This window comes from Schistocerca gregaria, chromosome 7 (genome assembly GCF_023897955.1).
Source record: "Schistocerca gregaria isolate iqSchGreg1 chromosome 7, iqSchGreg1.2, whole genome shotgun sequence".
Lineage (NCBI taxonomy): Eukaryota > Metazoa > Arthropoda > Insecta > Orthoptera > Acrididae > Schistocerca > Schistocerca gregaria.
This window is the reverse complement of record NC_064926.1, coordinates 316944774-316961189: the sequence shown is the minus strand read 5'-3', so window position 1 is coordinate 316961189 and position 16416 is coordinate 316944774. Positions and strand designations below refer to the sequence as shown.

Below are 16416 nucleotides of genomic sequence, written 5' to 3'. Positions count from 1 at the left end.
AGCGGGGTGCACTCAGCCCTTGTGAGGCAAACTGAGGAGCTACTTGATTGAGAAGTAGCAGCTCTGGTCTCAGAAACTGACATATGGCCAGGAGAGCGGTGTGCTGACCACATGCCCCTCTATATTCACATCCAGTGACGCCTACGAGCTGAGATGACACAGCAGACGGTCAGTACCTTTGGGCCTTCATGGCCTGTTCAGGAGGAGTACACAAAGATCTAAAACCACTTACCTCGGTCCAAAAAGAGTCCAATATTCAGGAACACACATTATTAATAAATTACCAGCAACCATTAAAAACTTGTTTTCAGGTAAAGCACAGGTTAAACAGAGTTGGAAAGACTTTTTGGTAGGCACCTTCCACTGTACAGATGAATATTTTAATGGGAGCTGTTAGACCAGCATAAGTAAAAATGTCTAGATTTCATTTTTGACAGCACTTGGTCACAACAGTCAGGATTAGGTATTTTGTGTGTGACAAATTTATTAAATGTGTATAACTATATTTCATTCTGACAATATATTAATTCTGTAAATCTTAGTGGTTAAAGTTTACTATAATGTATTCACATGTCTTGACAATCTCCTGACAAATGATCAGGGGAGTGAGTATTATATTGCAATGTTGTATGTTTTTTATGTTATACTTCATGATATGCTCCACACCCTTGACAATCCTATCACTTTTGGGTCTATGGAACAAAAACTGAATCTAATCTAACCTAATCTTAGGGAACTCAAAACATAGCGCACTATGACTACAATATCAGTGGGTCAGGAATGGGATCAGTCAACTTATAGAAATACCTGGCTGTAACTGTTTTTAGTAATACGAAATGGAATGACTACATAGACTCACTTAAATATATGGCAAGTAACAGGTTATGTTTCATTGAAAGAACACTGGGAAAAGCAGTTCCAAACTGAACAATCCATTGCCCTCATCCACCTAATCCTTCACCTACACATGAACTCAGTCAATGAACACACCCGTCAACTCCTATCCTAAATAAAAGTCCTCAATCTTTCCTCTCTCACATCCACACTGGCTGTTCACAGCATCCTCCTACAGGCCAACTGCAAATTAGAACAGCATGCCACTCCCCACCTCAAAAAACTATCCAATCTCCTGGTTTCCCACCTCCGGAAAGGCAACTCACTCACCCTTCACAACCTTTCCAGCAAACCTCAACCTCCTCTCATTGCACACAGACCCAGTCTCTCCCATCTATGCAATCTCCCACTTCCAGCTCGACTCCCCCCAAAACCTCAAAATTCCAATCAACACAATCTGGAACCACAACACCCTAATTCAGTAGTTAACCTTTCCTCCAAACCTCTCTCCCAATCCAAAACCTCTGTCCTATCCAAAGGCCTCACCTTCAGCCCCACTCCCAGATTCAACCAAACAGCCCTTGTCAAAGATTTACTGTCCTACACTCGTACTCTCTGCTGGAAATATCACTTTGCCATGAAGAAAAATGATCCTAATCCTACTCCTAATGATCCAACTCCCCAAGACACTATCCAAATTGAACCCTGCCTGGAACAGTTCCGTCCTCCTCTTCCTCAAAATCACCCTCTCCAAACCTTCCAGGAATTTCTGACTTCCAGCTTTGCCTCTCAATTCTTCTTAAAAAACCTTAATCCTACTACCAACATCACCACTGCTGAAGCCCAGGCTATTTGTGATCTGAAGGCTGACCGATCCATCATCATTTATCTGGTGGACAAGGATTCCAAGACCGTGGTACTTGATCATCGGGAGTATGTGGCTGAGGGACTGCGTCAGCTATCAGACAACAACTCAAACCCAGAATCTCCCACAGAAGAACTCCAAAAGTGCCCCACCTGTGACAGGATACTTTCTGGGACTGGATCAGACTCTGAATGTGGCTCTCCAGCAGGGATACGACTTCGTCAAATCATGCCCTGAAATGAGATCCATCCTTCATGAAATCCTCCCCACTCCACCAAGAATGTCTTTCCACCGTGCACCTAACCTTCATAACCTCTTAGTTCATCCCTATGAAATCCCCAAACCACCTTCCCTACCCTCTGGCTCCTACCCTTGTAACTGCCCCCAGTGTAAAACCTGTCCCATGCACCCTTCCACCACCACCTACTCCAGTCCTGTAACCCGGAAAGTGTACATGATCAAAGGTGGAGCCACGTGTGAAAGCACTCATGTGATTTACCAACTGACCTGCCTACACTGTGAAGCTTTCTATGTGGGAATGACCAGCAACAAACTGTCCATTTGCATGAATGGACACAGGCAGACAGTGTTTGTTGGTAATGAGGATCACTCTGTGGCTAAACATGCCTTGGTGCACAGCCAGCACATCTTGGTACAGTGTTACACCATCCAGGTTATCTGGATACTTCCCACTAACACCAACCTGTCAGAAGTTGGGAACTTGCCCTTCAGTATATCCTCTCTTCTCGTTATCCGCCAGGCCTCAACCTCCGCTAATTTCAAGTTGCCGCCGCTCATACCTCACCTGTCTTTCAACAACATCTTTGCCTCTGTACTTCCACCTCGACTGACATCTCTGCCCAAACTCTTTGCCTTTACAAATGCCTGCTTGTGTCTGTGTATGTGCGGATGGATATGTGTGTGTGTGCGAGTGTATACCTGTCCTTTTGTCCCCCTGAGGTAAGCCTTTCCACTCCCATGATTGGAATGACTCCTTACCCTCTCCCTTAAAACCCACATCCTTTCGTCTTTCCCTCTCCTTCCCTCTTTCCTGATGAAGCAACCATTGGTTGTGAAAGCTTGAATTTTGTGTGTATGTTTGTGTGTCTATCAACCTGCCAGCACTTTCGTTTGCTAAGTCACATCATCTTTGTTTTTAGATATATTTTTTCCACCTGGAATAATTTCCCTGTTTCGCCTTGTGTAGGAATGAGTGCCTACAAGGACATGCATTTTGACAATGGCAGCCTCACAGCTATCAAAAGTGTGTTTAATCAATCACAGCTAGTGCCTAAGAAGGCAGACATATAATTTACTCAGCCATGCAGGATCATATGTCAATATCACACACATTTAATCGAGAAATAGGCATATTCATAGCAAGATAAGTGTCCACACTGGCAGAACAACACTATCTGGAGTGCCATGGTTTTGCACAGACCATCACAGCAGTCGTATGGTGGCCACAACAATGGTTGCCATGCTGACCACCTCTGGTGCTCCACATGTCATCACACTGTCCACATGGATACTTACTACTGTCAAATTCTGGCACATTCTGATGGTTCTATCTCCTTTTTACAAGAGGCACAACAAAATCTTCTCACAAACAACCAAAATTCAAATGCAATTTCTGAATGAGCTGAATGAGAATACCTTGCCCCTCCTCCCCCCTCCCCCCTCATTTAATGTTAATTTGAATACTAGTGAATCCAGAAATATTTTGCAATCACAAAATATGAATGAGAATTGGATATGCAACCTAATCTCATTCTCCCTCTCTCTATTCCTCTCCTCCTCTCCCTCCATTTTTCCATCTCCTCCTCCTCCTCCCCCTGTCTCTGTTTGTCATGTTTGTTACCTTGGCCCTGCTCCCGGTACATCTCTTATCCCACACACACTTTATCCATCTTCTCCTCCCTCATCTCTCTGTTCATATCCTTCTTTCTCTTCTTTGTATCCATTTCCTCTCCCCTTCTCTGTTCATCTCTTCCTCCCCCCTCTCTCTGACCTTAGTTATTATTATTGCAAATGGAACCATTATTGGGAATGGATGTCAAGTGAATGAGTAAATCAGTTGGAATCCTTAGTACATGGGGTGTGAGTGAGACCTTTCCCACTATTGGATCTGTGATGACCATAGCTTTAATGACAGTATTTTTCATGGTTTTAATCTACAAACATGTAGAATTATGAAGTTAGCCATAAAAATAGCCTTTTTGTTTTCTGTTAAAAATGTCTGTGAAAAGGAAAACAAAACCACACATTTTTACACTGCAACTTGGCATGTTCTTCCCACAGCTGGTTTAACAGAAAGTGTTTACTGGATGATTCTTATTCAGTTTGCCTCTAAACACTGTGTAAGCTGTTCCTCAGTGTCATTGACTCAATGATCGTGTTGTTGCTTTGCATTGTAAGAACACTGCTGACCAATATTATGATGCATCACTGGTGGAATTTCTTATTAATCAGTATTCAATGTTGACTTTATTGTTGTTATGAAAATGTGTAACAGCCAAACTGTCAAACTGAGCATCATAATTTTTTTATGAAAACATTTGAGAGAAGAGCTGTTAAACATTTCGTTCATTGAGATTTTCATATGAGGTCTGCTCAGAAACTTACAGAACCTTGTCCTCTAAATTTTTCTGTGCTTACCTTTTACTTATTGTGCATAGTTTCCTTCGAAATACTGTTCTCCACAATTGATACACTACTCCCAATGCTGTTCCCATTTCCGGGAGCACTGTTGGTACACATCTTGCTGGATTGCATGAAGTACCGTCTGTGAATTTTCTTCAATCCTGTCTATTGTTAGAAGTGTACATCCTTTTAGTGAGGTTTCCTACTTTGGAAATAAAAAAAAAGTCTGCAGGTGGCAGATCTGGAGGGTAAGGAGGATGAGGCAGCACAATGATTATGTTTTTGTGCAGTAGTCACGCACCAACAATTCTGAATATGGGGGTGCATTCTCATGCTGCAAGAGCCATGAACTGTCTCGCCACATTTCAGGCCATTTCCTTCTCACATTTTCTTGCAGGCATATCAACACGTCCTGATAGTACTACCAATTAACAGTTTGTCCCTGTGGCATGAATTCATGATGAACTAACCCTTCAAAGTCAATGAAAACTATCAGCATGGCTTTGACATTTTGAGGCAAAGAGTTTTATTGTCTTGGCTCAAAAGCTGTCAGACAAACTTGGTGGCAACACTATGCATTCCAAGATTTTCTGTCAGGATTTCATGACAGGATCCAACTGAAATGTTACACTCTTCTGCAATCTGTTGGACAGTCAGTCTTTCATTGGCATGCACAATTTCAGTGAGGTTCCTGATGTGAAAGAGGGTCATCTTTAATTTCAGTCCAGCCATTTTAAACCTTGTGAACCATTTGTAACATCTAAATCTACATCTGCATCTACATATATACTCCACTAGCCACTAGCCATATATACTTCACGCCAAAGTTATATTCCCCCCCCTCCCCCCCCCCTCCCCCTGTTCCACTCATGGATTGTGCGAGAGAAAAATGATTGTCTGAATGCCTCTGTACGAGCTCTAATTTCCCCTATCTTTGAATGGTGATCATTGCGCGATTTGAAAGTTGGTGGTAATAATATAAGCTCTACGTCCTCGGCAAAGATCAGATTTCAGAATTAAGACTGAGTCCAGCTTAATCATTCATTAGCATGGGATTCCTGCATCATGTGGTGTGTCTCTGTAAACCTTTTCTCAAGTTTCATGCAAAATTTAATGCAGACACAACTCTGCCTTCTGAAACTCACAAACTGTGTGAAAATGTTCTGCTCAATACAGCACTGAACAAGAACTAACAGACATACAACATTGAAACTTCTGTCAGTTTCACATAAAACACAGGTGTGTGCAGGGTTTCCAACTGCACTTTGCTCCACCACACCACTGGCACAAAATTATGAATGTTCTGGAATGTTTTGGACAGGCCTCCTACAAAAATACCATCATCCAAATTTCAAATTTCTCTGGTAGACTTTCAAAAAAAAATTTTCTTTGAAACAAACCTTTTTCTGATATTCACACACACACACACACACACACACACACACACACACACTGCAGATGTCAAGCTATCACTGGTACACAGTAAACTCATGACAAAGAGATGGAAATAAAGAAAAGATAATTAGGCTAGAGTAATTTCAGGTGCACAAATGAGGGAGGACCAAAAAAGAGAATTAAAAGAAATACCAGTAGCTCAAGAAAAAAATAAAACAAGCAATGTAAGCCTATAATACAACAATGTTTTCTTTCAAAAAATATATTGAGGCTATGGACCGATGCACAAACAAGATTATAAACAGGTATAGCTTTCGTACCAGTAAGAGCCCAAAATCCTTAGCATGTAGCTATCTCTACTTTTCATATCCCATCTAGCACTCAGCAATTTTCATTAAAGATGAGAAATTGTCTTTCATCTCGTCAATGCATACTCCATCACTGTAATAACAATAGTATAAGGCTAGACTACTACAATAGAATCTAGTTTATGCAGGAAGAGTGAAATTTGGGACTTTTTAAATAAGCAAAAACTTCAGATGATACAAAGAGCATATAATTTTTATTTTATCTGTTGATAAATTAAATTTTGTTACAATTAATTATATATATCACTGTATATTTGTCAATACTGTCAAGAATCTACATAAGCAAACTTTTTAAAAACGTGGCTGCATCTTCCACATCACAATCAATTACAAATAACTGAATGGTAAGACATACCTTTTCTCTGTAAACAGATACCCCCTCCTCTCCCAAAATACACACACTGGACACTTCAGTACCAAAACACACACACTGGACACCTCAGTACAACAGCTCTAATGAAGCAAATAAGCTGATTCAACAGTGCAACACTCCTGATGCACCTGATTGTCTTCATTCTCATTATACTGCCCCTGTTGCCTTAATGGATTTGTTTTCATTTAGTTTGACTTTTATATATACATGCAAGTGTTACACAATGTTTACAACAGGCTCAATATTTCAAGGCTCAGAGTGCAGATTAATCCTGATTTATGCTACTTGTCACCTTAAGTAAGTGGAACTAGTCCACACATTTTTCATTTACTTGTTTGTTCTGAATTCTATTATCTCCTTTTTCTGGTCCTCTGTAGATGCACAGACTTCAGAGCATCATATTATATAGAAATGACAAAACTGTGTTAATATCCTGCCATATATTGGAAAAAGGTTGTTACATGAAGTGTTTGACTCGTATGGCTGCACACAGAACAACTCCACTGTGGACACAGATGCTAACAAAAGGTCTCAGGCATGTGAGCAGCTAATGATATTATCTATCCATTGAGATTATTTTTTAGGTACTTCAATAAAACTCAGTAAATGTGTTGACAGCAGCAAAAAACTGGAGCTAGAAGAGAAAATTTAACACAACATTGACCTTCCTACAATCTTGCTGTATTCCAGCCATGTCAGTCACTGCTAGAATTTACTCTCATAACAGAAAAAACCTATAGTTTTGTGTTACAGGCTGAAGTAGTCAAAATATGTTCATGACACAAAAATTAGTCATTTTCATCCTAAGGGCATGTAACACATCCATAAGATTTAGTAATAGCTTTGGTATGAACTTCATAAAGTTCTAGCAGTAGGAGACATCAGTCTCTAAGCTTTCTAGTCACAGTAATTACTGGAGATCAGTTGTGTTCTGTGAATACAACCACAGTTGTTAGATGTTGTTTCAAGCAATCTCTCCTGTTTTCACTGGGGTACACTTCGGGGATTCTCTGGATAAATCCAGGTTTGTAACTGATGGTGAATGTTTCTCATGCAAATTAGTTTTTTCAAGAGGACAAAAGAATGGACATCTTGGGAAACAAGTGTTTTTTTTAAGTTAATAAAGTGGACAAATTGCACAAATTGGTAGTTGCTGTTCTATATTATAGAACCAGCTATCTCAACTAAAGAATCCATTTTTAGATAACTAAATATTCAAAAAATTCACAGAAAATTTCACAAACTCCTCCATTCTCATTATAGTACTCCTGAGACCAATGAGAAACACGACACTGGAAATCATTCACATACAAACAGCAGTCTGATTTGTGTAAATTTACAACATTCTTTCAATCCTACACAATTCAATGTTGGCGTTCTTCCACATACCTTTTGGACTGGTGTTAGTAACCACCTCTTGAATGTAGTTCTGCTCCAACTGTCCATGCAATGCAATTCCATCCAAAGTATTCAGTTTAAAAGTGTTGTGATGAATTGGCATTTATGTTTTGCAGAATTTTCTGTACTGTGGCAAAGCAATTTGTATCACAAACTGGGACATATATCAGTGCTCCCCATCCAGGATGACAGTCAGTTGGCCATGATTCTGGCATTAGCTCCTTATAGGCTGAAAACTCTGCCACTGCTAGTAAACAAATAGCACAAGAAATAAGGGTAAACCTATGAAATTTGTGACTTTCTGCACAGATAGTTCTTCAGTAGACTCAAACACGGAACATAGCTAGGCCCTTTTATTCCACATCATCAAAGTGAATCCTTACTCTGCTAGCAGTTCACGCTACTTTGAAACTTTTTGGCAGATTAAAACTGTGTATCAGACCAGGATTCAAACCCTGCTGACTGAGCTATCCAGTAGTGTTGAGCTACACTATTAATTAACATTAATTGTGGGTTACAAAGTTCCAGCTCCAACCAAGTGATGGATACCAGAAAATTATTAATTATTTAATAGCTACACAGGCTGTGAAGTAGTACCCTGAAACCAATGAAACTGTTCGCACTACTGCAGAATTCTGTCTGTGAATTGATACACTTACTGTTGGATGCCTTTGCTCCAGGTGTTTTCTCAGGTGACCACAAATACTGTACTGCACAATTTCTTAACTTGCATCTATTACAGAAAAATATACCCCATATAATCAGACTGATATCTATTATTCTGTTGACTACCACCTGCAATTACACAAAAAACAGAATGCAAAATGTCTGTAATTCAGTCTCCTGTAATATATCACATTACAGGATGGCAGTCAAGAATGCTTAACATACTTGAAACTGCCAGTGTATTAAAGCTATCACATTGGAATAGTGGCGCTACCTGCACAGAGGAATGACACAGCATTTGGCAGTTCATTCCTGGTGTGCATGTAAGAAGGTGAGTGGTGGGGCTATTTGCAATAGCAATGAATACTGTACCACTTGGTGCTCTGGCTAATAGCATAATTCTGTGTTGTCTGTCTGTCCTGTGTGTTTCAGGATGTGAGTAGAACATTTGGTGTTGATTCTCATTGCAGTTCAGGTATGGAAAGGCTACTTAGACACTGTATTATTCATTACAGGTGGCATAAAGCAAACATGTCAATTATTACTTTAAGAAGTGACAGTGATAGTTTTCAAAGCATGTAAATATATCTACAGAAAGTCAGGCAGAAACAGTGGCTTTGTTACCAGAATAGGCAACAGCTTGAGTGTGAAGAACAGGACATAGACAGAGAACATGCAAGTGAAGCCACAAAGTATTCTCCAGCCCGCTCTGTGCAGCATGCATAACACAACTGCCTTCTTACTTGCATGCCACTATAACTGTTACTAAAGGAATAAATAAGCTTAGACTATGAATAGCACTTCAAGCACATCTGTGCATAATAAATTGTGAGAGGGAACTCTGAGGCTGCCAATTCCAGTAACAAGGCGTGAACAGTATGGATTTGTTTAAAATTCCTTGAATTTTATCCAAGAATGAAAGCTATTCCATTTACATTACAACTAATATAAACTGAATAAATTTCTGATTGATATCCAAAACCAAGATGACTCTTCCTTTGGCAAATGCTACCCTATTAAAAATTTAATAGAGTGCAGAATGGAATTAATTATTTGTGTAGTGGGCAAGAACAAATGTGATTCATTGTCATAGGCTCTGAGGCAGAGCCACCTCAAAAGATATATTAAAACATGTTTTTCAGTAATATATTATATACAGAATTTAAATTGTGTGGAAGCATTTAGAGTGTTTTCCACACGAATTTAATTAATAACAGTAAACTCATTTAGAATTGTTGATGTTGAGTGCTGGTTTTCAAACAACAGGTAGCATCTAGTTCTAAAGCATGCCAGGAAATGCTGGTTAGCTCCATGTATCAGATATCTGGGGCTCAGAAAGCTGGGCCTAAGGGAGTCGTACCAACCTTAATGCATGTTTATAGCACAAGAAAATCAACAAAATAGCAGAAACTTCTGTCTTGAATCCCTCTCTTAGCATTTCTCTGTGATACTTTGATGCTTCATTAACCAACTTTTAATATAAAAGTTTTGATAGTGCTGAAGATACTCATTTGTTTCTGGCATTGAAAATTCTATCCACAGTGGTTTGTAAATGTCTTGCTAGAGTACAATAACATCAGTTTCACCATCTAGTGTGTGTTTCACAACTGATTATGTGAAATGAGGGTGTGAACCATTTCATTACTTTCAAATGGTGACAATGTGCTTGCTTGCTAACGATGTGTTTTCGATAAAGTGCGCTAGTTGCATTTGCTGTTTTGTTTCTTGAGGTGCATATTGACAGTTTTTTGTTACACGGAGCTGCCAAGAAAACGTATTTTGAGATGAAATTGGAAAGCACATTGGTAATGGATTCACAGCCTTTTCCAGTCTGGAAACCACAAACTGTGACTGCATAACACTCAGTAAGTGTTATTTCAATAGTTGCTTTAAATACTGGACATTTTTTTCTATTTGTGCATGACTCAGGACTAGTGTTGCCATATGTCCCAAATTCTGTGGGGTATTCAGATTTTTAAGTTTCATGATATGTCCCGTGAAAGCCATAAGCGAGATGCCCAACCTTCCTGCTTTTGGGCGCTGTTCCCAATTCGAAATATAATACGTGTATTTTCTTCAACAATGACTGAGTACCCGAAAATTTCAAGCTGAATTTCTGAACATATTGATGGCAGTAATCGAGAAAGTTATAATACGGCGGAGCAGGAAGATTTTCGGTTTAGTAGGCCTATTTCTTATCTTGAGTTTTTACATATTGGTTCTGGCAACAAAAGTCACTTCTGGCACTTAAAAATTACGTTACACACAAGGAGAGACACAAATACGAGCACAAACATCCATGTACGAGGCAGGATTCGAGTGTGCGACCTATGGTATAGTGTCGCAGTGCATTAGCCCACTGGGCCACTGGAGGTTGAAGATTCCACCATTTCCTTATATGTTCTGACGATACTTTCAATTAACCCAGCTCTGTAGGCAAAGTCACTAACCAATGTATAGGCAGTGGCACTCAATTCAAAAGCATGATAGTTCGAATCCTGGTGGTGGAAAATTGTCACTATTCTAAATCTCACTTCTGCTCTTTTCAGTTTATCATGAAGTGAGGGCACGTGACAATGCTGATGGACATCCACGAGTTGGATGGGACGTTAAGCTTGGTGTGCCCCTTAGTGCTATTCAAAAGGAGTAGGCTTCTTGCAGGAGCGGGTTTCACTCTCTCTCTTCCCTTCATCTATGACAATACAAATGCAACACTACACTGTACAAGGACTCATCACAGAGTACGCAGGTACGCACCTGACACTTGTGAACAGGTCAGAGGAAGGCAATGGCAAACCACTTACACCAGGAGCTTGCCTAGACCTGCGAAGTAGGATTCCTGCATCTGCTCCTCTGCGCTATTTCCCTGAGTATGACTTTGACTGTTAATTCACAGTACAGGGCTTCTGAATACAGTTATAACGTTTATAGCGAACAGGCACATGGCAAGTCACAATGTTGTGCAATGCATCAGAAGCCCAATGGCTGAGGAGCATACTGCATGCACAAACTACGTTGACACTGAGCACGGTGGATGGTGGGAACAACCGTAAAAGCATTTCCCATTTACAGTCGTTCCAACCAGTCACTGTGCAGAGTGTAAAATTAGTTTGCATGTCGAAAACTGTGATATTGCAGCATCTTGGTTGTGAGCTAAGGTGTAACAAATCGTTTAGAGACAGCATCTTCACTTCTCGATGGCTGACTAAAGCAAGATCTTATAAAGTAGTGTGGATTTTCCTGGATGTTGACTGATTAAACTTTTCGAGACAGAAACACCACTGTCACTTACAGAGAGCTGGGTAGTGGTGGACAATGTGAGCATTCGTGTGTAGGAGGTCACAGTTTGTGATCATTATTCTGATGAGCTGTGTTACTGACTGAAGAAGCAGTCACTCACGTGGAACGGTGTTGTGGCAGGAATTGATTCACGGAATAAATTAATGGCCCTTAAAACAAATTTGCGTGCTCTTAACTGGAGGAGAGATCAGCATTTTCCCAGACCAGTTTCAGCCAGTGCCTCATAAATGGAACCATGATCGTGCATGTTGTACATGTATGCCCAGGCTGCAGCCAGCAGCCATTTGCGCACGGCTTTTAAGGGGGAGGGGGGGGGGGGGATGTTCTACAGTTGTGCCAAAGTACCAACATTGGTCATGATATAAGAAAATACTGATCTAATGGCTGAAAATTAGCTCATTTAAGTGCTGTGGACGAGTTAACTCGTCATGTTCCACTGCTCCCCGGATGCTGAGTACATGTTTAAACGGGAACCCTGAGTTTTCCTGAAGCGCTATTGTCATGTTTGTGCGACCTGTTCCACCAAAATCTTCCTGCTGCGAACGAGCTACTTCCATATCTTTTTGAATAAAAAAGGTATAGAGTATTTATCAAAAAACATAGGTGTATCTTCGCATGCTACTACTTCCTCGTTTTGATATCTTGAACCGCTTACGAAATATGCGGTTGTTATGACCACACGATTCCCGATGTGCAGAGATGGAAATAGGCACATCGCGCAGTACTGTCTACAAAATCCATTAACTTGAGTACGAAATACCGTATCGTTCCGCTGAAAAATTTAAATAAAATTTCGATGTCTTATCTACATATCACATATAACAATGTACGAGGTAAAATAAGCCATGCGCAAAATTTAAGCAATGCATTTAGACCTCTGGAAACTCTTCAAAATTTCGTGCAATGTTATACTTAATTTGACGCAGCGCAGTACCTATGACATATAACGAAAAGAAATTCTGTTCTTTATCGAGCGAAGATATTGGACTGTAAAATGAGCAACATTTGGCGAGCAGTACGGCCACAACAAAGCCGCACTCAGCACTGAATGCAGAGAGAACTTCTGTAACTGTGAAAGTTTTTTCGCTGGTCTCTCTCCTTTATTTGTCTTACGGCTTAGGTCCCAGCCCAGACAATTTCTGAATAAGGTTTGATCTCTCAGACTGGGAGAAAATTTTTCAAGGTTAGCCATAGCGGAGTGCTGCTATACTCCCATCTATTCTCTTTAAACTGCCAACCTTGCAATGGTTTGCTGTCGGTTGCGTTATCACCTTCGTTATTTGTTGTCGACACGTATTACTGAGAGGTGTTAGGATCTCCTAGACCATGCTTTATGAAGGACGTAACTGTTTTCTTCAGTACGGTACCATAGTACAAAATGTGTTGTCAGGAACATGTCAGTTTTTTACTTCCCTGAGTTTGATGAAATTTTTTTATCGGTGAATATAGGAAGATGTCAGTGATGTATATCAAGAAACAGGCGGAAAAGTCGACGATTTTACAATAGCCAGTGATCACAGTTCTGTATCAAACAAAAGCATCATTCCGGGGGAGAACTTCACGGCAGCTGTGATGAGAGACTCTATTTCTACAACAAAACACTTGGAAGTGTTAGTTAAAATTAATCAGTTTTGCAGACCTTTTTTTGGGGGCAAATTTAAACCCTGGAATTTAGTTTCATGTGGAAATTTTCCAGCTAAAGAGATAGTATAATTTTTCAGGATGTAAAATTCAGTTCTTCAACTGTTCATTTATGTTAACCATTTTAAATAACCACAGAAAAAAATGTGATTTTGTGTGATAAATAGATGAATACTGAAGGCACTATTTAAAGCAATAAAATAAACAAGAAATATTTAAACAATAATTAATCAATTTCGATAAAAATACGGCAGTTATATTGCTCTCTATATTTTTTTATTGCGTAAATCACAATGAACTCATTTCGGCATATTGCCATCCTCATGCGTTCTGTAAAAACATTAATAGTCAATAGCCTTGATATTATGAACTATAACTATGTTTGGAGAGGTATTACACATGACTGGTATTTTTACCTTACATGTAATATCGATGCTGCCACATGCTGTCTTTGTTGGACTTTGTACTTACACGTCGCTTGTATGTTCTTTGTGTTCGTAATTCTACGTCTGACTTTTAGATATATGATTGGTCAGTTTTTTTTTCCTTTTTCACAACTTGGATCAGAGAAATTACATATTTACACAGATACCACCAGAAGTTGTTGATGTGTGGAAATTCGGCTACGTTTTCATTATTTTCTTGGGTTTATTCTAATTATGTTTTTTACAAGAAATGTCTTTTGGTTTTTTTGAGATTTTCACGTTTTATTGTTATTTTACAAGTAGTAATTTTGATATGGACTATGATTTATGATGTTTTCTTGCTTATATATTTTTGTTATGTACTGTTTTTTGCTGTTACTATGGAGAAGCGTCACTTAATATCTCTGGTTTGTTTTCTGATGACATCAGATGTTAAGTCCCATAATGCTCAGAGCCATTTGAACCATTTATGCTCTGGTTTGTTTATTTTATCTCTCTTCCTGCTTTGTATCAATAAAGTTTTCAGCATTTTTGTGTTTGATGTCGGTTTGTTCATTCAGTAAATTTTGAGCTCATTGGGTGCATGTGAATATATCTCTATTTCTTCAAGGATGTTCACGAATGCCATTTACAGAGCAGTGTAACTGGTATTCTTTATCGCAATATTTTACGCCGTAGGCCGAGAGAAGAAAAATTGTGGCCTTAAAGAAGCGTAAAAATGAATGTTGTATAACATAAGCTAAACATTTCAAATGATTCGTGCCTTCACTCTCGGTTCAAACGTAGGGGTCCCGGACAGCCCACCCACCCATGCTGCAGAAAAGTCACCTCCTATGTCCTGATTATCCGCAAACTGGATCTGGATACACTACTCACGACCCACCATCACAGCCTGAAATCTGTCCTGAAAGTACCCGTCTGCTGCTTGCTGGTGAAACACGAAATTCCAGATTCGAGTCCCAATCCAAATGGCCGTTTGAATGTACGAAGTTTCAAAACTGAGCACACTTCATTGCAGAGTGAAAGATTCATTCAGAAAATAAAATCTTTTTAATTAGGCAGCTGAGCTGCCCCTCGGGAAGTCTCGGCCAATAACGCCGTACTACTACTTCGGTGCCTCTGACATCCGCGCGGGCACACGGTCAGTTGTGTTCGTTTCCCGGCGAGGCGTCGTGCGGCGGAGCCGGCGCCAGCCAGCGGTGGAGCGGCGAACTACAGCTGCGTGATGGCCGGCTGCTGGTACGGGTAACGGCGCGTCTCGGCTGCGCTGAGCCAGTGCTGTGGCGCGTGACGCGCGCGCTTCATGGCGAGCCTCAGCAGCCAGTTGTAGAGCCTGCGCAGCGGCGCGAAGCGCAACAACCAGCGCAGCAGGCCACCCACGAAGAGTAGCGTGACGCGGTCGCCCAGACACAGCGCGGCGCGCAGGCGGGCCGCGGGCTCGCGCAGAGCCAGCAGGTCCCCCAGCAGGTAGCACAGAGACACTGAGAACGGGGGCCCAGGCACGTACAGCGCCACGCCTGCCACCATGCAGCGCGACATGTGCTCCCACTCTGCCGTCACGCGCTCCATGCTCGGCGCCACCAGGCGCTCCACCACCTGTTTGTCGCAGACACTTCATACAGATGCAATTGTTTAAAATACAGCTTCAAAAAGGAGGACAAAGGAAGAAAAAAGAGGACACATCAAACGGGTCAGCTGCAGATGAGGATTCCACTCGTCAGCTTTGGGCAAGTCACGTGACTGCCGGGAATTACCGGTAAAACTAGTAGTTAATTGTTACTGATGGTCAGGTGGTGGTTAACTGAGCAATATTAAAAAAAAATTAGAAACATTGATTGTGGCGACAGTGTGGCGTCAATTGTTTTGTTACGCAAACAACACGGAATTGTTTACAAAGCGAAAAACGTAAGACCATTCACCTCCCTTCATTCGACGCACCGCTACCAACATCTACAATTCAAGTAACAGCTGACGACATGTAAACTGCACTTTAACCTTCCGAATACAAATAGATTGAACGACTATGAAACAATGAAATAAAACCATGACAGTTAATCTGTCGAGTTATTTCTTACCTTTATTGGCCACAGAGACGTACTTTCCAGCTCAACATGTCTTACATTCCACTTCAAATTCATTTCTCCCTTTCTTGAAAGCTGGATATTTGAAGGGAAGGAATCAGAAAATGTACACTTTCATTTAGGCATAGTCAAATATTTTACGCAACTCACAAATCACACGTGCACTACAGAAAGCAAAGCCAATACAAAGCGAAGATAGAAACGAAAATTTTAAATAATCGATATTTGCATTCGCTTATAGGTCGATCAACGATAACATGGACGATCATGAGGCCAACTACGAACACCGCCTTCGTGCGTGTTTATCACGAAGGCTATGTCAATAGTTAAAGTATTTAAGAAAAGAGCAACAGAACGGGACGAATTGTAAATTTAACTGTATTACGCTCAACTTTGCGAAAAAGCCGGACACTGTAAAAATCTGCCC

General features: G+C 40.5%; 1 protein-coding gene across 1 annotated transcript in view; it reads right to left on the bottom strand.

The window, feature by feature from the left end:
- Positions 1–6280: 6280 nt before the first annotated feature.
- The window catches only part of LOC126281571 (uncharacterized), a 248313-nt gene continuing 238177 nt past the window's right edge, over positions 6281–16416 (bottom strand). Inside the window, exon 6 of the mRNA XM_049980644.1 lies at positions 6281–15504. Coding sequence (XP_049836601.1) covers positions 15121–15504 — 384 coding nt within the window. The 3' untranslated portion in view covers positions 6281–15120. The remainder of the gene's footprint in view (positions 15505–16416) is intronic.